Source organism: Notolepis coatsorum (assembly GCF_963971535.1).
Source record: "Notolepis coatsorum genome assembly, chromosome: 1".
Taxonomy (NCBI): Eukaryota; Metazoa; Chordata; class Actinopteri; order Aulopiformes; family Paralepididae; genus Notolepis; species Notolepis coatsorum.
Genome location: NC_140165.1, coordinates 60,913,876 through 60,935,841, shown reverse-complemented (window position 1 = coordinate 60,935,841; position 21,966 = coordinate 60,913,876). Strand labels below are relative to the sequence as shown.

At 44.2% G+C, this 21,966-nt stretch overlaps 2 protein-coding genes across 3 annotated transcripts in view; one reads left to right on the top strand and one right to left on the bottom strand.

Moving 5' to 3' along the window:
* Positions 1–11,491, top strand: part of rgn (regucalcin) — a 28,923-nt gene extending 17,432 nt beyond the window's left edge. Inside the window, exons 7-8 of one of the 2 annotated variants that reach the window (XM_084333373.1) lie at positions 4,296–4,450; positions 10,524–11,491. In XM_084333373.1, the coding sequence (XP_084189499.1) occupies positions 4,296–4,450; positions 10,524–10,529 (161 nt within the window). In that variant the 3' untranslated portion in view covers positions 10,530–11,491. Of the gene's footprint in view, positions 1–4,295; positions 4,451–10,516 lie in introns of both variants that reach the window. The other variant, XM_084333372.1, reaches the window with a different exon arrangement.
* A 9,979-nt stretch (positions 11,492–21,470) lies between these two features.
* The window catches only part of LOC311235175 (uncharacterized protein), a 44,461-nt gene continuing 43,965 nt past the window's right edge, over positions 21,471–21,966 (bottom strand). The window contains exon 14 of the mRNA XM_084322541.1: positions 21,471–21,720. Coding sequence (XP_084178667.1) covers positions 21,545–21,720 — 176 coding nt within the window. The 3' untranslated portion in view covers positions 21,471–21,544. The remainder of the gene's footprint in view (positions 21,721–21,966) is intronic.

Genomic DNA, 21,966 nt, shown 5'->3' with positions numbered 1-21,966 from the left:
TGTTTTTTTGTTTTAATTTTCATGGAAAGATCTACAGGGACAGTCTCAAAGATCTACCAGTCGATCAAGATCGACGGGTTGGTGACCACTGGGCTAGAGGATGAACTAAAATATTGTGAAAACATTAGGGCTGACCCCTATTAATCGATTAGTCGACTAATCGGTCGAAAGGGGCCGTAGTCGACTGGCCAACCTCTTAGTCGAATATAATAAAAATAAAAATAAAATTATTATTATTTTTTTTTTTTTTTTTTTTTTTTTTCAAAAGAAAAGAGGCATAGAAGCGTGGCTAACGCTAATGGCACGCATACCAGAGGCTAACTGCCTACGAAAACAGGCACAGAGGCACTGAAAGAGGATTTCACCCATCTAATGAACACACTAGATCAGGGGTCAGCAACCTTTTTGACATGGAGTGCCTGGTTGAAATATAGTTGTAACTAGTGTGCCTCAACAATATTCCATGCATCGTAATATTTTTTTCTAATAATCAGGTATTTTTTATGATAATTTTTACATTATTACATCATTATTGTTATTGTTATTATTAACAATATTATTATGATGGTTGTATCAACCCTAAATCTGAGTTGGGGGGGGGGGTGAATGCAATGCAGACAAACAGCTGCATACAGTGCGACCATTTCACTCACATTTGCCCATTCATTTGTGGACACATCACACACCATCGGTGTGTGTACTGTACGTGTGCTGTCATAGCTCCACCTACAGGCCTAATGGAGAACACCAGGAGAACCAGTTTTCAATCCATAATAAGTTAACAGAAAGATAAGTACACAACCACATTATTTCAACCTAATAAAACTATGTTTATTGTCATTGTTTTAAGAACACAAGTTGACTTGGTAATACTCACATTTTGAGTAAAAAAAATGGCTTTTAACATGTGCAATGTTCAATGAAATAATAGAAAAATTAATAATAAAATGTCACAATGTCACAATGGTGACCTTAATAATGTTTTTGTTATAAGGCTCTGCAAATGTTACTGAATGATGTAGCAATGTATTTCCAGCTAAATTGAAATAAACAAATAAAGGGTCTCAATTAAATATGTGTAGTGTCACATGACACAGCACTCAGATCAGAACACAGATCAGCACACAGGACACCTCAGAAGAACACAGCTTCATCTAACGAGGCGTCGCAAGGTTTAACTGAGGCTAACATGATGGCACACACACAGTGCACACACAAAGCACACCCTCCTCCTCCTCCTCCTCCTCCAATCTCTCCACCAGATCTCTCTCTCTCTCTCTCAGCTATAGATAGAGAGAGAGAGAGAGAGAGCGAGAGAGACATGACGCAAGGTTCAGCACCACACACAGTGGACAGCTCCCCTAGCCCTACACATACGCATGCATAATAATAATATATGCGCGATTGTGCGTAATATGCTCTATTATGCGTAGAGCCCTGCATAATATGCACGTTCAAGTTAACAAGCAAACCGATGTATAGGAAAATAAACAGCAGCCTACCTGTCGCGACAGTGAGATCCCTGGCCCTGTTTTGCCTGGCTGAGCTCCGTTATTTGGGGGGTGTAATTAGTCACTTTAATCTGGACACATGCTTCGGAGTGGTCGGTTGTCAATCGACTCCGGGATGTTTTCTGACATTTCATTGATGCGTCGCTCGACACTTCGAGCTGACACTGGGATATCTTTTATCCTTGCTTTTATTTTCTCTTTATTTGGCAAGCCTTCAAACAAAACATCTGAGGTACAGATAAAAGCCTCCTTAATATACTCGCCATCCGTGAATGGCTTTCCACGTTTTGCAATGCAATGAGCAATGCGAAAGCTTGCTTCAGTTGCGAGGTTTTGAGCGAGCGTGAACACTTTGAGGGTGCTGGCTTGCTTCCCATACCTGGCGACGGCACGTTTAATAGATTCTGCCTTATCCGCCTGATCCTTGAAACTTGTTTTATGCTTAGTCTCGAAATGGCGTTTCACAGATGACGTTTGGCAAACTACATTTTCCAAACAGAAAGAATAGCACGGTCCTTCTGAAGGTCCACAAACCCGTAATCGTCTGTCCACGAGGGCTGGAATGTCCGAATTTGCTTTGATTTCTTAGCGGGGGTTGCCATCATGACACTGCACAGAATGCAACCTCACTGTGTGTTACCTGGCGCGAGTGAAGGGGAGGCCGGCGGGAGGCCGGCTACAGCGGAGCACATGGGAACAGCTGATTGCTGCCATAATATAGGGGTGTGCAGAACAGTCGACTTACAAAAAAGAACCTGTGGGAGGATTTCAACAAGCGATATGCGACAACAGTGCAAAACATTTCACTATAATATTTCAAAGCGAAGTAAAAAAATAAATAATAATAATAATAATTATTATTATTTTTTTTTATGCTGCCCCCCCCCCCCCCCCGCGTGCCTATGGAAATGGTCCCGCGTGCCTAAGCAGGCACACGTGCCTAGGGTTGCCGACCCCTGCACTAGATACTAGACAATATCAAGATGTATCCATCAGTGGACCAATTGCATGCTTTTGCAGAGGACAAGAAGCCTTCAGTCGACTCCTTCAGACATTAAGCACCCCCACAGCCCAAATGGAATGATAAAAATAAATAAATAAATAAAATTAATTTTCTTTTAAAAAATAATATACTTTTTTTTTTTTTTTTTTTTAAGTCAACCAATAGTCGACTAACGGCAAATTTTGGCCAATCCTAGTCGACCATCCAAATCCTTAGTCGGGGACAGCCCTAGAAAACATATATCAATTAAAATCTAGACTAAAAAAATCTATTTTTGATATGTACAGAAGGGAAGAAGAGCTTTAATTGCATATTAATAAAAAAAAATAGATATGATACTGTATTGTACGTTATATCATATTACATTATATAATCATATTATAATTAATTTGTATATTATATTGAACTATATTTGCAGTATATGCTATTATATTATGGTACTATATTGTATATATCACGTACTATATATCTCACATCTGTTACACTCCCAGACCGGCCCAAGTCTGGGACAGTAGAAACAATAAGAGATACTACCCCACACAAGGAACTGATAGTAGTAACATGGCGCCATCTAGTGCTCACCTGCAGATAATGCAGTCAGTAAAGATCCTCTCTGATTGCATAAAAAATATGCTGTTGTTGCAATTAGTTTATTTGTTACAAGTGTTATCTGTTTAGGTTGTTCTTTGTGTTGGTATTCTTATCCTGTGGTTTGTATTGCCTAGTTCCTCTTCCTGTTGTTTTGATTATTGTTTTGTTCTAAGTGCCTGTCTCTCCCCAACTGTTTTTGATTATTAATTAGTTTCAGTATTTATTGCTTGTTGGTTGGTTAGGTTATTGTGGCGTCATTGTCTCCGCGTTGTCCCCGTGTCGTGCCCGTGTTCCCTGGTGTTTTGTCAAGTGAGTTCATGCCTGTCTACTCCTGTCGTTTTCTTGTTTTCACTCGTTGTTTGTTAGTACCAGTGCCAGTGCCTTTCGTTTGTTTTGTATTTTGGTTTTGATTCAGTAAAGATCCCTTCATTAAGTATCACCCTTCGTCTCTGTCTCGGTTCTCTCATCCTTGTCTGCAAACTGTGTTCTCCTCACCTTCATCGTCACCCCCGATCGTAACAACATCACATTATATATGTGCTGTATACACTATTATGTACTATATACTATTATATATACTATTATATACTGCAGGTATACTATACTGTAATGTGTACTGTAATGTGTACTATATGTGTGTACTGTAATGTGTACAATATGTATGTACTATGTATGTATGTAAATGAAAAAACTAAAAGAAAAGAAACGTAAGTCTTCAGGGGTAGGGCCCGACAAGCCTAGTGCTTCTCCCTAGCCCTTTTCGGACAATTGGACAATGCTGCAATAGCAGCTGGTAAAACTTTGACGATTTATGTGTCCAAAGCCCGAAATAAAAAATAACTGAACTGAACTCTCCTCTCCTCTCCTCTCCTCCTGAACCTCTCCTCTCTTCCTCTCCTCTCCTCTCCTCTTTCCTCTCCTCTCCTCTCTTCTATCCTCTCTCTCCTCTCCTCTCCTCTCTTCCCCTCTCCTCTCCTTCCTCTCCTTTCCTCTCTCTCCTCTCCTCTCCTCTCTTCCCTTCCTCTCTCCTCTCTTCTCCTCTCCTCTCCTCTCCTCTCCTCTCCTCTCCTCTCCTCTCCTCTCCTCTCCTCTCCTCTCCTCTCTCTCCTCTCTGCTCTCCTCTCTCTCCTCTCCTCTCCTCTCTCTCCTCTCCTCTCCTCTCTCTCCTCTCTTCCCCTCTCTCCTCTCAGGGGTGCGTCTCCAGATGGTGAATCTACCGGTGATGAAGACCACATCGTGTTGTTTTGGTGGTGAAGGCTACAGTGACCTGTATGTGACCTCAGCCTACCAGGGCATGGAGCAGGCCGAGATTACCCAGCAGCCCCAGGCTGGCTGTGTCTTCAGGGTGAGGAGGGGTGCGTCTCTACTTTCCATAGCTGCATTTCTGCAGACCCCTCTCTGATTGGTTGAGCCCATTTCTGCAGACCCCTCTCTGATTGGTTGAGCGAAGCCCCTCTCTGATCGCTATAGTTTCCCAACAGGAGTAAAGTCTGGAACGCACCACAGCCTGTCACAAGCAGTAGAGATGTGTCGTAGCAATCCGAAGTGACATTGACCACCAGACTCTTTCTCTTAAAGCATTAACTGGGTTAATTAATATAAATGTTATATTGTAACTGTCTAGTTACACATTGGTTCCGAAACATGTATGTTCCAGGCTGCAATTAAAACTTTGAATCTGAGAGTGCTGGACCGGCTTCCTGCTTTCTTCTAACTGTCTAGTTAAGGCATTAACTGTGTTAATCAAAATGTTACATTGTAACTGTCTAGTTAAGGCATTAACTGGGTTAATCTAAATGTTAGGTATTGTCACACCAGGATCAGTTGATATGATGAAACACATGTTATTATATGTTTGATTGAAATGTTGTGTCTTACTAATAATAACTAATTCCTTGGTCAATAGAAGTCTCTGTGATACTTTCTGAATATGATTTGGGAACATCAAATGGGCAGGGTTATAATAGAAGAAAGACAGTGTAAACAATATAATTAACTCTGAATATAATAATGAGGAAAAACAAACAGGATACACAACAAGGTGCATGAGATGAGGTTATATGTAGAACATGGTACAGTTACAGTAAGTGGGGAGTGCGTCATGGTACAGTTACAGTAAGTGGGGAGTGTAAACACTAAACAGTGATTCAAACCCCCTCAATGTACAGTTTCTGACAGCTGGGCTGTGTTGAACTTGTCACATGAAATAACGTTATGTGTTGTCACGCGAAATGTGCATAACGTTATGAATAAACCGTGAAATAACATAACGTTATGTTATATACACGCGAAATGTGCATAACGTTATGAATAAACCGCGAAATAACATAACGTTATGTTATATAATGTTACAATGTACAGTTTCTGACAGCTGGCTGTGTTGTGAAATGTGCATAACGTTATGAATAAAGCGCGAAGTCACGCGAAATAACGTTATACGCGAATCTGGTAGTACATTTATTTTTATCTTCTTGATATGATAACATTACGTCCGCCTTTTGCTCAACCAATCAGAGAGGGGTCTGCAGAAATGGGCTCAACCAATCAGAGAGGGGTCTGCAGAAATGCAGCTACGGAAAGTAGAGACGCAGGAGGGGTAGGGGTGTGTGTGTGAGTGTGCGTGCACAATGCTTGTCAGGTGATATTGGAGTTCTATTGAAAAGGGGAAGTGATGGGCTCATTGTTTACTATCTTTATAAATCCAGATGTGTTAATAAAGACACCAGTCTGCTCTGCTGTGATGCGACTCTGACATGAGTCTGCTGAGAGGAGCGCACTCTGCTGGACAAAATGTTACAGTATGTTTAGTAGATTTGTTAAGTCTTTAACAAAAAATAAATCTGCTAAATAATGTGTCCATTCATCAGTTTTATTTAACATGCCAGTTTTTTTTAACATTAGACCTATAATTTTGTTTTTATTTAACATTAAACCTATCATTTAGTTAAATTTAGTTAACATTAGACCTATAATTTAGTTTTTATTTAACATTAAACCTATCATTTAGTTAAATTTAGTTCTGTAACATAGTGGCTCCGCTCGGCGTCACTCATGCACTATCCTCGCATATGTGCACGCGCACTGAATAAAATTCCACAATGTACCTTTATCCCAGTATTCGTCTGACCACACCCCTCGTTAGCTTACCTTCATAAGCAGGTGTGTAGTCACCTGCTCTCCTCCTTTCTCGTTTTCACCACAAGGAAGTGCCTTCGGAGATCCCCCCTTGACGTGTTGCTAGTTGAAGAAAGTTGAGACGTGTTTACATTGTGCGTAGTTTTTTCTTCTCTCAACTCTTCAAAAAGAAAAAGCTAAGTCATAATGTCTACCTCGGAGAGTAGACCCACTCATCACCAGCGGTTCTCCATTCCCGCCTCTGTCGTGCGCCTTGGTGCGGGGCTGCTGCCACTTTCGTGGTTGCCAGCTCAGCCCAGGAGACAGCCGATGGGTAGTTTGCCTCTCCGAGGAGCCGGTGCATCGGTGCCGCCGCTCCGGCAGTGGCCTGATCCCGACTCTGGTTCCTCTGGTTCCGGGGAATCGTCCGTTGTTGAACGGCCGGTTCCTTTGGTTCCGGAGGATTTGCGACGCAAACTTTTCGCGTCTGCACGTTCACGTCGCAAGATGGTGTCCTGCAGGCGCGAACGGCCTGGGTTTGGGGAATTGCTGGAGACCAGCGAGGATGCGTTGGTCTCTGCATGCCCAATGGAAACTGAGGATTACATGGAAGAGTCGGACGGATTCTTGTTTGAAGGCCCTGTGGAGACGAGTATTCCTCCTGTCCAGGTAACACTGGAGGAGGGAGAAATGTCTCCTTGGGGCGCCTTGTTCGAGGATGCCGGGGAACCACCTCGGCCTCGTCGGCAGGATGCCCTGCTATCAGCCACATCAGACTGTGGCTCCTCAACAAGTGGTCGAAGCCTGCTGCATGTGAGGGATGCGGGTTCGGTGGAGGGAGGTCAGCAGGGGGAACTGCAGGCTTTGTTCCCCGAACTCATGGCGGTAGCTGCCGCTGCAAACGGCGTGCCGCTGCCGCTGCCATTGCCTGCCCCTGCCCCCGATGATCTCATAGGTCATCTCTGGCAGCGTCGCCCGGTGAGAGGGGTGGACGTTGTCTACCCATTTTTCCCCTCAATGGGGGCCTATGTTCGTCGGGGCCAGGAGGTGTCTCACATCATGGGACTTACCCCGGCCTACGTACCAGTTACGCAGGTGGCGGGGTTGGTCGAAGGTATGAGAGAGGGCGTGCCACGGCTTGATAGGCCGATGGCCGCTCTCCTCTGTCCGGATGTGGTGTGGGAACCGTTGTGCAAGCCGGTTCTCCATGGAAGATCGGCTAGGTGATTGGCATATTGGGGTGACCAGTCATTTGTCGCTGGTACACAGTCGCTGGCTGCTGCGTCTAACATCGCACCGCTGGCTAGATTTGTATCGGGGATAATGACGGGCGGCACGGATCTGACCGAGATACAACATGATCAGATCACCCAGGCGCAAGGAGCTATACTGCATCTTACCCAGGTGCAGGCCATCGCCTCGGGGAAAGTGCACGCCCTGGCTACCCTGATCCAGCGCCACCTTTGGCTGGAGCAGGCTCGAGTGCCAGAGAAGAAGAGAGCCCCTCTTCTGACGGCCAACCTCTCCGATGCTGGACTGTTCGGGAAGGCCCTGCAGCTGATGACCTCAACGTGCAGAGAGATGGCAGAGGAGAGATCTGTTCTCCAACCCCATTTTCCGCCTCCCGTCCTTGCCGGTGGAGTCAGAAGGCTTCCACGACGTCGAGCTCCCTCCGTCGTCCCTACCACTGCCTCCGCCGCCACTGCTGGCCCCTCCAAGAAGGCCAGGAGGAGAGACGGTGGTTCTGCTGCCGCCGGCCCATCCACGACCGGAGGAGACGGTAGGGAACGACGAGACCAGCCGCCGATTAACTACCGTCCCTCCGATGCTTCTCGGGGTGGCAAAACCCGAGCGGCTCGAAGCAGCAGACGCAGCTAAAGTGACTTTTCCCCCTGTGGTCCCCTCTACACCCTCCCCGGCCCTCATGATTTTTTGTGCCTTAAATAAATAAAAAGTTCCCTTGAACGGGGACTATATTATTGGCCAAACAAACTGTGTGTTTCTTCAAATACATATGATGGGGTTGCGAAATGTGAATCTGCATTGTTACATTGAGAGATGAGTCACGTTGTGTTATGAGATTAAGCAAGGTCTGCAAATATACACTCAGTCATAGAAAGGTTCTATTTTAGCCTGACGCTCCACATGCAGGTAGAAGCTGGTTGTATGATCTGTTGCTTGAGCAAAGTAATGTTGATCCACAACACTGTTGTGTTAATTGCAGTAATACTCATATACACACGTTCCACGGCCTAGCCGTTACTCTCTGTCAGTGTTTTGCTATGTACGACATAGGAAGCGGGTGTAGGATTCACACACACACGACTTGTTTTTGTTATAAATCCTGTTCACGGTCTGTGGGTAGCGGGCATTGTATTAGCTTGCGCTATACATTAGCATTCTACCAAAGGTCTCAAAATGCTACAGTTGTTATTGTGTGTAGGGAAAAAGGGTTGTGTGAGGGGGTGCCGAATAAACCCCTCCTTCCCACTTGCTTGGTTTAGGAGATTTTTCTCACTCTGCTGAGCCAGTCAGGGCCGAGCCGTTCAACGACTTGGCAGGGGAGGGGGGGGGGGGGGGGAGGGTTGTCCTGCCACGATTCCTATAACAAACAGGAGTCGTGTACAGGGTTTCCCCCCGTCATAGCATATATGTTGCTATGGCGACGGCTTCCGTGAGTTAAGATCTTTACGTAAGGTTGGTGGTGTTAAAGTGTCGGGTTAGAGCGTAGGGCTTACGGGTCTGCTACGCTCGATTTTATGTGTAAACTTGAGTCAGTTGGTCACGTGACTCACAGTTGACATGTCTTTTTCTTTTTTTAACTTTGACCAGTCAGCTGGTTCTTTTTAGCGTTTATCGCTTTTTCTGGTCAAGCATGACCGACAGAAACAGGTTGAATAGGATATAGATCGGGGGAAAGACACTGAGAAAATACGGCGAGTCCGGGAGTCGAACTCGTGTACCCCAGATCCGTGACGCGCACGGTTGTACCCGACGCCGAAATAGCGCCGAGATACGCGGTGAGCTACTGGAGCTCCCCGACATGTCTTTTTCATACTACGACTCATGTGGGAAGGCTTCTGGGAAAGTTCGGTCTATACTCTCTGAATAAGGGGTGACTGGATGTAAAAATGTAAACAGTTTTTACTCCCAGCTGTGCAGTTTGGGTTTATGCTGTTGATGCTTCTTTCTTTATTATTATAAAGAGTTGGAGTTAGGTTGCATCTCACCCCTCTTGTCGTTCCCCTGGGCGCCTTGGGGATTCAATGAAAGGTCTAAATAGCCTATTTATTGATGTGGATATGCCCGACGCACACGTAGTGCCTTTGGTGGGTCTGGGCCTTCCTTTGCGCTCCGCTGCTACGGCCTTGCCACGGGGTTGGGTTGGCCCTTGACCCCGTGATTCTGGGGGCAGTAACGAGGTTGTTCCCTCCGTTCGTTCCCGGGTGGCATGCGGGTTGTACGTGTGTGTAGTCGTGGGGTCAGGCCACGGTCTGCTCACCCTGTGCGTTGAGTTGCTTGAGTGCCTCTTCGCACGGTCGGGTCCGTCGCCCTCCCGGGAAACCTCCAATAGGGGGGGTGCCCTCCATTAGGGAGGGTCGGGGGGGCTCGGCCCTCCCTGTTCTGATGGTTGTGGGGGGCCTTCAGCGGGGTGTATTTGTCGGCCGGTGGCTCCCGCTCGGCCTCCCTTGTGCATGAGTGACGCCGAGCGGAGCCACTATGTTACAGAACGTTAGGTTATAACTATAACCAAGTTCTGTTAATAGTGGTGACGCTCGGCGTCCGACGCCGCTGCAGCCCTTGATCTCACCTTGTGGTGAAAGCTTGGGAAGGAGGAGAGCAGGTGACCACACACCTGCTTATGAAGGTAAGCTAACGAGGGGTGTGGTCAGACGAATACTGGGATAAAGGTACATTGTGGAATTTTATTCAGTGCGCATGCACATATGCGAGGATAGTGCATGAGTGACGCCGAGCGTCACCACTATTAACAGAACTTGGTTATAGTTATAACCTAACGTTAACATTAGACCTATAATTTAGTTTTTATTTAACATTAGGCCTATCATTTAGTTTTATTTTGTTAACATTAGGCCTATCATTTAGTTTTTATTTGTTAACATTAAACCTATCATCTTCTTTAATATTTAAAATACACGTTTGTCTGTTTTCATCACAGTTGTACCTCTTATTGTATCCACCACAACCTTCTCTCTCTCTCTCTCTCTCTCTCTCTCTCTCTCTCTCTCTCTCTCTCTCTCTCTCTCTCTCTCTCTCTCTCTCTCTCTCTCTCTAGATCACAGGTTTAGGAGTGAAGGGGATCCCTCCCAACTCATTTGCTGGATAAGCCCTGGGAGGCGGAAACTCTGCCTGTCAGTCAGCACAGCTAACCTTAAAGGACCATGTCAGTCTGAATATGGCTATTTTCTTTTTTTTTATATATACTTTCTCTTTTCCCCCCATTCTTTTTCCGTTTTCCTCTCATCCCAATGTTAGTCATTATGCCAATTCCCAATCCCCTTCCTGGTCGTTGCGCACTCTGCCCCCTACCGTCGGTCTGGGAGGGTGGAGACTATCACATGCTTTTTCCGACACATGTGTAGCCAATCAACCGCTTCTTTTCACCTGGCAGCGCGGACTCTCACTGAGAGGGTGTAACATGTGGAAGGATTGCACTACCTCTCTCAGATCCTTCCCTCGCTGTGCAGGCGCCCTGACCGAACTGTAGGAGTCGCTGTTTACAATGACCAGGACCCACCCACCGGCTTTCCCACCCTCTAACACTGCCAATTGTGTTAGTATGATGGCCGGCCAAGCCGGAAGCAACGGCGAGAGCTGGGCTCGATACCAGTGTCTCCTGCGTTGGTGACGAGCGACTTGCCCGCTGCGACACCCAGCCGCCCCCTAAATATGGCTTTTAACAGAACAACCTTGAAGGAATGATCTATCTAACAGTCTTGGTTCACTGTCATGTTACCATGGTAACTGAACACCTGTCAAGACTGTCAACTGGTAGGAGATCAATGTGAATAATACACTACATCTTATTATTAGTGGAAATTATTTAGTTGATAGATACAGTAATTATGTTATGATCTACCACTAAGTAGAGGATATATATTTTAAATGTTTTAACAAACGTACTGATGTAGTGAGACAGCCGGTAACTGCAACACCGTATGCTGCTGCTTCAGAGTTATGTCGAGGTGGCAAAACTGCATTTCTCTGTTATAAAGCTTTATTTTTCGACCAAATGAACCATTCTGTGTCAGTCATTTACCAGTGACTTCAAATATGGATGGAAAACAATGATATGTTTGACAGATTATTAGATACAGACAACTCTTCATTCAAAGAGAGAGGGGTCTGGTCTGTTAGTCATGTTAGTCCCTGTTGTCAAGATGACTCCTCATTCAAAGAGAGAGGGGTCTGGTCTGTTAGTCATGTTAGTCCCTGTTGTCAAGATGACTCATTCAAAGAGAGAGGGGTCTGGTCTGTTAGTCATGTTAGTCCCTGTTGTCAAGATGACTCCTCATTCAAAGAGAGAGGGGTCTGGTCTGTTAGTCATGTTAGTCCCTGTTGTCAAGATGACTCCTCATTCAAAGATAGATTCAAGAGATTCAAGATTCAAGAGTTTATTTATCACATACATACCAGGGCATACAAGAGTCAAGAGTCACTTTATTGTCCCATCAGCTGGGAAATTTGTCTTGGGCTTACACCCACACTGCAGCCACAGACACATACATACAGACATGACACAACACAACTGACTCCAAACAGAGGAGATAAACAATATAAAAGATACAGTAAAGTACCTGCACAGCAGGATGTTTGGCAACACCACATTAGAATAGTATACCCAAATATCGGTTATCAAATATCGATAATATAACAACCAAATATCAGTTATTCGATAATTGCCATTTATCTGGCACTATTTAAAAGTTTAACTGAGATTGGAATAAAGTGAAATGCGGTTGGCCATGCCCGCTACGATTGTGCAAGAATACAATAGTAATAATAGTAAATAGTAATAAAAATAAGTGGAATAGACATGATAAAATAGACATGTTAATAAATCACTTAAAGGCACTGGGTCCTATGTACACTCCTATACAATATACAGGTTTACTTTTATGTCCCTATGCTATAACTAACTATACTATGCAATAATCACAACAAGTTATTTTCTTAAAGTGTCATTTTTTCCCTTCCTTTAAAGTGACCTATGGTGCGTTTGTGTGTGAGCGAGTGCAGAATGTTGTGTTATGTGTGTGTATGTGTGTGTTCATGTGTGCTTGTGTGTGGCGAGATCAGTGTTCTGATGGCCTGAGGGAAGAAGCTTGCTGTGTATATGCGGAGGCACTTGCCTGACCGCAGCAGCTTGAACAGGCTGTTGTTGGGGTGGTGAGGGTCCTTAATTATTCTGCAGGCTCTGAATTTGCACCTCCTATTGTATAAGTCCTGCAGGCAATACCCGTAGTACACTCTGCTGAGCACACCACTCTCTGTAGAGCCATCCTGTCCTTGGCAGTGCAGTTGCCAAACCAGGCAGTGATATTCCCAGTCAGGATGCTCTTTACGGCCCCGGAATAGAACATTGCGTACGAATTGGAAGAGCCTTCAAGAAGCTTTGTGGTCCGGGCTTGAACTTTCCAGAAATGTGTCTCTATAAATCCATTTAGTTAGATCCAGCACTGAATGTATCTTGTGATTATTATCAATTTACAACGACGACAACAAGTCAACAACTATTAGCGTAAGTTCTTTCCTGGTTGGCGTGATTCCGGACATGATGATGTCAAATGAATGCCACGCGCTCAGCCTAGTGTGACTTACGTATGACGAAAGCATGTAAGGGCTTGCACTAAAACAACCCATAGAAATACCGCTGATCCATAATGCTCTCTCCTTTCAGAGAGAGATGACAGGTGACAGATCCGGTATTTCCAAAGCTATAGGTTCAGAAATACTGGATCTGTCACCGGTCATCTCTCTCTAAAATGTCTGTGGCTAAAACTCTGAGTGCGCTCAGAACTTTAGGTGTGGAGCAGAGTTTTTATTGATTGATTGAAAATTGTATTAACAGATTGCAGAATGGGTACAATACAGTACAGCTCAATACACAATTGTTAAGGGGATGCAGACCAGAGAAAGACTTTCGTCTTGTTTACATCAGGGTCCCCAATTTTCAATTCATAACATATATGACATACATGACATACAGATAGACAGTACTGCTACATCTATACATTTATGACATACCAGATCTACAAATACAGTACTGTTTGTGATACAAAAAGAGTAAAAAAAAAAGAGTATATACATTTGATGTAGAAACTGTACATTGGGGGGGGGGGTTGGGTAGGTGGGGGGGGGGACTGTACATTGGAGGTGGTTGGGTGGGTGGGGTGGGGGGGGATGGGTAGGCGGGTGGGGGTAACTGTACATTGGATTATCGACGAAACCTACTTGGTCCAAGAAGAGGGTCTCGTGTATTACTGGGTTTAAGTCAGTTGTTTATTTATTTATGTTTTACTGTTTGCATACGAGGTGGTCTGCAAATGTTCTTGATAACAATCTAGTGGTCCGCATAAAACAAGTTTGGGAACCACTGATATAGACGATCTCTAAATATGCGTTCTATGCTACGTATACAGTACTGCATATCTGTATGTCATGTCATAAATGTCATGATATATATCTATATCTGTATGTCATAAATGTCATTATGAATTGAAAATAGGGGACCCTGATGTAAACAAGACGAAAGTCTTTCTCTGGTCTGCCTCCCCTTAACAATTGTGTGTATTGAGCTGTACTGTATTGTACCCATTCTGCAATCTGTTAATAAAATCTTCAATCAATCAATGGCCTGGGCGGCCAGAGCATAACTGTTCTAAGAGCAATATATAATCCATTTCAGACAGAACGCACGCAATACGTTATAATAATAATTATTATTATTATTGAAAAGTTCTCTTTAATTTGTTCTTGCCTGAGAAAAAAGCAACAATAAGAAAACTTTGCTGAATCCCAGGTAAGAACAAAGTAAGAGGAAATGCTAGTTAAGAACGAAATCTGTTCTTATATCACTTCTTGCATGAGGCCCATTTGTTGGGGGAATTGGGTCTTGATTCGGGACATATAATATAAATAACACATACTAGACTAAACTGTAGACACTAACACACATGAAGCACAACCAAGAAGATGGGGAATATGGGGCAACACATTCGGAGACCTGACCGGGAGCTCTGGAACTGTGCTATCATATGAAAGATAAGAACTTTAATAAAATGTTGGACAATAATAGGGGCATTGGAGAATCCCCACTGGGGTATCTCCGTCGTTATAGGAGAGCCTTACCCCTCCAGCCCGCCAACGGGGGTAAAAACCTGGGAAGTGCCAATTGTCTTTAATCCTTTTTTTTCTGAGTTATGTTAGAATAGCAGTTGCTCTAAATGTGCACATGGACAATTGTGAAGGACAAGAATTCAAAATGTTGGACATGAAGAGGGGCTTGGAGAATCTCCTTGGGGGGATATCTCCGTCTCTAGGGGGGGGGGGGGGGGGGGGCTTCTTCAACAGGAGAGCTGATTCCCTCCAAACCGCCAACGGGGGAAAGAGTGCTAGTCATATGGCTTATTTTATCTTCATTTCATTTTTTTATTGTGTTGTCAGTGTTCTTTTTTCATAAATGTATATAGTGATATCAGTGACATGGGAGGTACAGAGCTGGGCGGGCTTAGTTCAGTGGGGGGGAATGAATGGGGGTTAGAGCGGCTGAGCTTTGCCCAATGGGGTCCTGTGTGTTGCGTGGTCGGTGGGGTGGGGCTCTCTGTGACATGGGAGGTAGTGGGCTTGGCTCGGTGGCAGGGGCGGGGCTAGGGGGTGGCTACTTGGGCTCAAGCCCCGAATGTTTTCAGAAAAGCCCTGAATCTATTTTCAAAAAAATTAAATTATATATATATTTTTTTACAATTAATCATTGTTACATGAAAATATGTTTGCACCAGATTTAGCAGAAGCTAATTTCCATCTGTAGTCTATCCAGCTGCTAACTGTATTTGAGTGAGTTAAGTCTTGGTGTTTTGGTAGACTCAGACCTAAGCTTTAAATCACAATCAACAAGTTGACAAAAACATAATTCTTCCACCTTAGAAACTAAAGTACGGCCATTTATAAATCAAAAGGACGCTGAAAACCAGATCCATGCCTTTATCTCGAGCCGACTCGACTACTGTAATGCACTCCTTACCGGCCTCCCGAAAAAATACGATGATAACTATTTTATTGCAATGCACTATTGCATTATTTTATTCTATTTTACTAATTCTAATTTACTATTCTATTTTATCGAGTTAACCCTAGATCTTAGATCCTAATAAAAACGATGTGATTTAATGTTCTATGTCTTACCTTGACTTTGTCTATTTTACTGCTATCTATTTTATGCTTTATGTCTGCACTTTATGCATTGCTCTTGATCTGCCAATGTTGTGCTCATTTTATGCCTGTCTTTTTGTACTGCTGTGAAGCACTTTGAGCTGCAATTCTTGTATGAAAGGTGCTATACAAACACAGTGTATTATTATTATTATTATAAATTATTATAGTTTGCTTCATTAATTAAAGGGTGTGAATCTAAGTGTTCTCTAGTGCCTTTTGTCCGCTTTAAGGTGGTGGTATAAGTTAAAGGTTGTGGTGTCGAAGTAAAAAAAATCCGTGCCCGCTAACGCAGGCACCTATCTGGGCTAAGCCCCGGATCTCCTACAATCCTAAATCCGCCCCTGCTCGGTGGGAGGGTGTAAAGTGATGTCAAACCAACCCCCCCCCTCAAACACCTGCATGATGTAAAGTGATGTAAAACCAACCCCCCCCCTCAAACACCTCATGATGTGAAGTGATGTCAAACCAAACCCCCCCTCAAACACCTGCATGATGTAAAGTGATGTCAAACCAAACCCCCCCTCAAATACCTGCATGATGTAAAGTGATGTCAAACCAAACCCCCCCTCAAACACCTGCATGATGTAAAGTGATGTCAAACCAAACCCCCCCTCAAACATGTCATTCTGAGATTTGAGTTGTGGTCATCATTCATTTATGAAACTTGTGTACAAAGACGTCACAAAATGATAATTACTGTACAAATGGCAACATTATTCTTTATTTAAATTAACACACCTGTACATGTGACAACCTTTTTATTTAAAATTTAATTAATTAACATGTATGCACATTATTCAGTTGAGAACATTCTCTTGCTTCAATCCAAAACAAGAAAATAAAACAAATTCAAAAACATAAAAATGAATCAATGAAAACTGTTAAGACATTATTTATAGTAAAAATATTAACAGGTACATTTCTGTACAAAAGATGTTTACAGTGTCCCCTTTGGCCTCGTCCACGATGGCATCCATTTCATTGAGGTTGTTTTTCTGAAATGAAACCGTGTCTCAGGAGGAGTCTCGTGTGTCCCGGGTTGAGAAAGTCTCTGCTCAATCCCGATTGGCTGAGAAGTGCGTCTGTCAACCGTAACTCCGTACATCCACGGTCTTTAGAAAATAGAGGTCTAGCCGCCCAACGTTTCCTTGGCAACGACTTGCGGAGATCCAGTGGCCACAGGACGTCGCCGTGGCAACGCAGGCACCAGGGGCCACGTTTAAAAAACAGGTCCTTATACACAGATGCAGTACTGGGCGACTACATTTATTACGGGACTTTTCTCCTTTCTGTGATAAAACAAAACAATTTCACCCAAAGAATGAATAATATATGCATTTCATTATTGTTCATCACATTATTTTAAACGATCATACAATGGAATTCAGGATGAAGTCAAAGAGCACTTTAATGTTGCCATGGAGACACAGCACGTTTGTAGTGGAGGTTCACGTAGCGTTACAACGAGGGAACCATTACAATCTGTTTATATACAACAATCAGGTTTAAACCAATCAAATGACGGCAGCGATCATGGCGATGTATTTCACCGCTGCTTGACAAAAGCAGCACATCTGGGGCCAGTTATCAAGCAGCTATGAGACCCTGGTTTACAGTGAGGTGGGTCTCTGTCGTCAAGTGTCCGCAGGTCGAACCTTTGTGTGTAGACCTTCTCACAGTATGTAGGCTCTGTAGGGCTGTGGGGGTTTGTGTAGGAGTGGGCTCTATAGGGAGGTGTAGTGGTTACGTTATTGCCGTTTTTCGTGGTCCACCCTCTGTCCAACGCAATGTATTTCCCCCATTGCCCATTTCTAAATCGTCTCGTTTAAAACAAATAAAGCATTCACATTTTCATGGTGTACCTTTCTGTGCGTATTCATCCACAATCTATAGCTCAACATGATAATATTCGCAATTAATCATAAAAGAAAAATCACAGAATTATATTTCAACCAAAAATGCTTAAACAATAATGTTAGTGATGGAAGGGAACTCGTTTTGTGCAAAAATGGAAAGCTTTTCAATTTCCTTGCGGCATAATTGTTACAATAGGTGATAATAATATAATAATAATAATGGATTGGATTTATATAGCGCTCTTCGTGACACCCCAGTGACCCCAGAGCGCTTACAGAGTCCATTATTCGTTCATACACAGTCATACCGGTGGTGGTAAGCTACAATTGCAGCCAGAGCTGCCCTGAGGCAGACTCACAGAAGCGTGGCGAATAATCATCGCCTACGGCCCCTCCGACCACCACCAACATTCATTCACATGCATACACATTCATACGAGGCAAGTAGTTAAGTGTCTTGCCCAAGGACACAACGGCAGTGGGATTGACATGGGCTTGAGCGGGATTCGAACCACCAACCCTTCGATCATTGGACGACCCGCTCTACCCCTGAGCCACGCCGCCCCACAAATAATCCATTTTCCCAATGACGAATCCCTATACGGGTGGAACAACCAGTGACGTCAGACTACACCTCCCTATGTAGGCTCTGTGTAGAGCTGTGGGGTCTTGTGTAGAGTAGGCTCTGTGTAGAGCTGTGGGGTCTTGTGTAGAGTAGGCTCTGTGTAGGCTATATGTAGGACTGTGGGGGTCTTGTGTAGAGTAGGCTCTGTGTAGGCTATATGTAGGACTGTGGGGGTCTTGTGTAGAGTAGGCTGTGTAGGCTATATGTAGGACTGTGGGGGTCTTGTGTAGAGTAGGCTGTGTAGGCTATATGTAGGACTGTGGGGGTCTTGTGTACAGTAGGCTCTGTGTAGGCTATATGTAGGACTGTGGGGGTCTTGTGTAGAGTAGGCTGTGTAGGCTATATGTAGGACTGTGGGGGTCTTGTGTAGAGTAGGCTGTGTAGGCTATATGTAGGACTGTGGGGGTCTTGTGTACAGTAGGCTATATGTAGGACTGTGGGGGTCTTGTGTACAGCAGGCTATATGTAGGACTGTGGGGGTCTTGTGTACAGTAGACTATATGTAGGACTGTGGGGGTCTTGTGTACAGTAGGCTATATGTAGGACTGTGGGGGTCTTGTGTACAGTAGGCTATATGTAGGACTGTGGGGGTCTTGTGTACAGTAGGCTATATGTAGGACTGTGGGGTAGAGCTGCCGCGGCATTGATGTTTTCCTTACCGCACAAATTTGCTAAATATTTCCTACTGCAACGGTAACAGCAAAAAAAATTAAATAAAAAAAATTTGAATGCATTTTTTTTAGTAGTCTATTCTTTATAGCATATAAGTGTTATATAATTATACTTGTAGTTGTATTATCTGCGAGACATCGCCACCACGCAACAAGTCAAAATGCTTGCTATCTGCAAACAGCTCCAGCCTCCACTGTCTGTGTGTCAAATCACATTCAGCATTGCCATCTTCCCAGTGTTGTTATGAAGCATGATAGCTAATTAGCCAATGTTCAGCTGCAAAAACGAATAATGTCAACTATGTTATAAGACATTGATATCAAGAGCTATCTGTAGCTACTGCTAGCCGGCTAGATGACGTTAGACAATGCATCATGTATTAAATAAAGTGAACTATTTAGTTTACTGGGTCATTTCGTTGTGATCTAACAGTGATCTAACGTGAGCTAACATTAGCTACCTATGCTAACGGAGGTCTCATGCTGGCGCATCCCTATCATTCTTAAACTGAAATGCGCATTTGTTGATATCAGGAGCTATCAGTAGCTAGCCAGTTAGACAACGCCTCATCATGTATTAAACTAAAAATAGTTGACTGTGTAGTTTTGTTTAAACAGTAACGTTAGCTCGGTAGCTCACGAGCGATAGCTAGTTAGCCAACGCTAGCCAGCACTTGCGAAATGAATACCAAACTGATTATATCAGACGTTGATATCAGGAGCTATCAGTAGCTAGATAACACTAGACAACGCGTCGCCTCATGTATTAAACAAAAGTGAATAGATGACTGGGCCATTTTGTTTAATGCTTGTTAAATGTTGAAAGAGGAGCTCTGAGGACGGTGCCCATGCACTCGAGGGTTTGTTGACGATATGCCACGGGTCTGGGAGGGGGAGGAGGAGGAGGAGGAGGAGGAGGAGGAGGAGGAGGAGGAGGAGGAGGAGGAGGAGGAGGGGCAAGACGGTCAGCAGAGTGTGGCTGTGAGAGAAAAAAAATCCTCCGTCCCCGTTTGTGATGCAATATTCAGCTTAACACTTTGGGTGCCATGGGTTAAATTCATTATATAACATAGGTTGCCGGCTCTATTTGTCTATGGAGAAGTACCCCTTCTTTGCATGGCTATAACTTTTTAAATTCTATTGCTACATTGCCATTATTAGGGCCCATTCAAAGTCCTATATGTATTGTTCATTGTGTAGCAACGTTAAACTTTTTCATTCACATATTCATAGTAAAGTATGGTCTAATGTATAAGTATGTTTTCATCTCTTTCTGCAGCTTTCTCCAGAACGTGATATATAGCCCCAAATGCATTATATTGATGATGAAATACAGTTTGATGGCAATCGGGGCGATATAAAAAATGTCAATTGGACGTACTTCTAGAATGATCTACGTATGATCTGATGATGACCGGATGGGCGGGGGATCGTTTATAATTCCGTGGGCAGCGTTATATCATTCATCTAGTGTGGGTGATATGTTCATCATAACAGTTTATATGGAATACGATCAAAAATAACGCTGAATCTTACCGTATCCTCCTCGCGCCGTTGGGCGATGAGCGTGGAACAGTCATTTACCTATTATGGTATGTAGAAATATCGGGTCCATTTCCAGCTTGTATAATAGTATATATGTCCAAATCATGTTGTTTATCGAGTTATTGGCAATCGATCGCTATGTATTGTGTCGAGATCGAGTCCCGTGAGCCAAACAGAGTGCCCGGAAGTAATATGGTCGACCAGCACAACCTCCATAGCACTTCCTGTTTGGCAATTGCGCCGATCGGCCACCAGATGGCGCTCCTGAACCGCCAGAGAGCTCAGTGGGTCCTCCTGGTGGATCTCAGGCCAGCGGAGGGGAAATATGAATCCGATCGCAGATTTTTGAAATATTGATATAAGGACGCTGTACAGCGTCCTCCGGCAACTTGAGCATGGCCGGGAATGACGCTTTAAAGCGTTTTCCGGCAGTCAAAGTGTTAAAGTTGCGGTGGCCGTGATGTAACAGCGATACCGCGGTAATGCGGTAATCGCGGCAGCTCTACTGTGGGGGTCTTGTGTACAGTAGGCTATATGTAGAACTGTGGGGGTCTTGTGTACAGTAGGCTATATGTAGGACTGTGGGGGTCTTGTGTACAGTAGGCTATATGTAGGACTGTGGGGGTCTTGTGTACAGTAGGCTATATGTAGGACTGTGGGGGTCTTGTGTACAGCAGGCTATATGTAGGACTGTGGGGGTCTTGTGTACAGTAGGCTATATGTAGGACTGTGGGGGTCTTGTGTACAGTAGGCTATATGTAGGACTGTGGGGGTCTTGTGTACAGCAGGCTCTGTGAGGCTCAGTTCGGGTGTAAAATGGCGCCACACTGTCCGGCCGCCGCTCTGTGGGCTCCGTCGAGATTGTGCTTAATTTAGTTAATCTTTACTTACTTTTTTTTTTTTTTTTACTGTACGTAGCACACTCTCAGGGGCTCATACAGAAACAAGCATTTCATCATAAAGTATTCTGTATTTTGTTGTCACAAATAATAAACAAACTTGAGGTGTCTGTTCAGGTGGTGATGTGCATCTGCAGGTGTCTGTTCAGGTGGTGATGTGCGTCTGCAGGTGTCTGTTCAGGTGGTGATGTGCGTCTGCAGGTGTCTGTTCAGGTGGTGATGTGCGTCTGCAGGTGTCTGTTCAGGTGGTGATGTGCGTCTGCAGGTGTCTGTTCAGGTGGTGATGTGCGTCTGCAGGTGTCTGTTCAGGTGTGTGCGTCGCGTGTAGCTCTTGTGGCAGTAGGAGCAGGGATACGGTCTGACGTCAGAATGAGATAACATGTGTTTCTTCAGGTCAAACTTCCTCTTCAGACTCTTTCCACACTCTGGACAGGTGTAGGGTTTCTCACCTGGAGGAGACAGACGGGTTATTATAGGACCAGCGGGCTGTTCAATCAAGCACACTAGGGGTGGGGGGGGGGGAATCGATACGTAGTAGTATCGCGATACTTTGTGTGGCGATACTGTATCGATACAGGGACGCCAAGTATCGATATTTAATTATTCATAAAAAAATACGATTTTTTCTTTTTTTTGTATAAGGAAGTTGCATTGTTCATTTCAATACCTGTAATAGTACAGTAGTCCACACACAC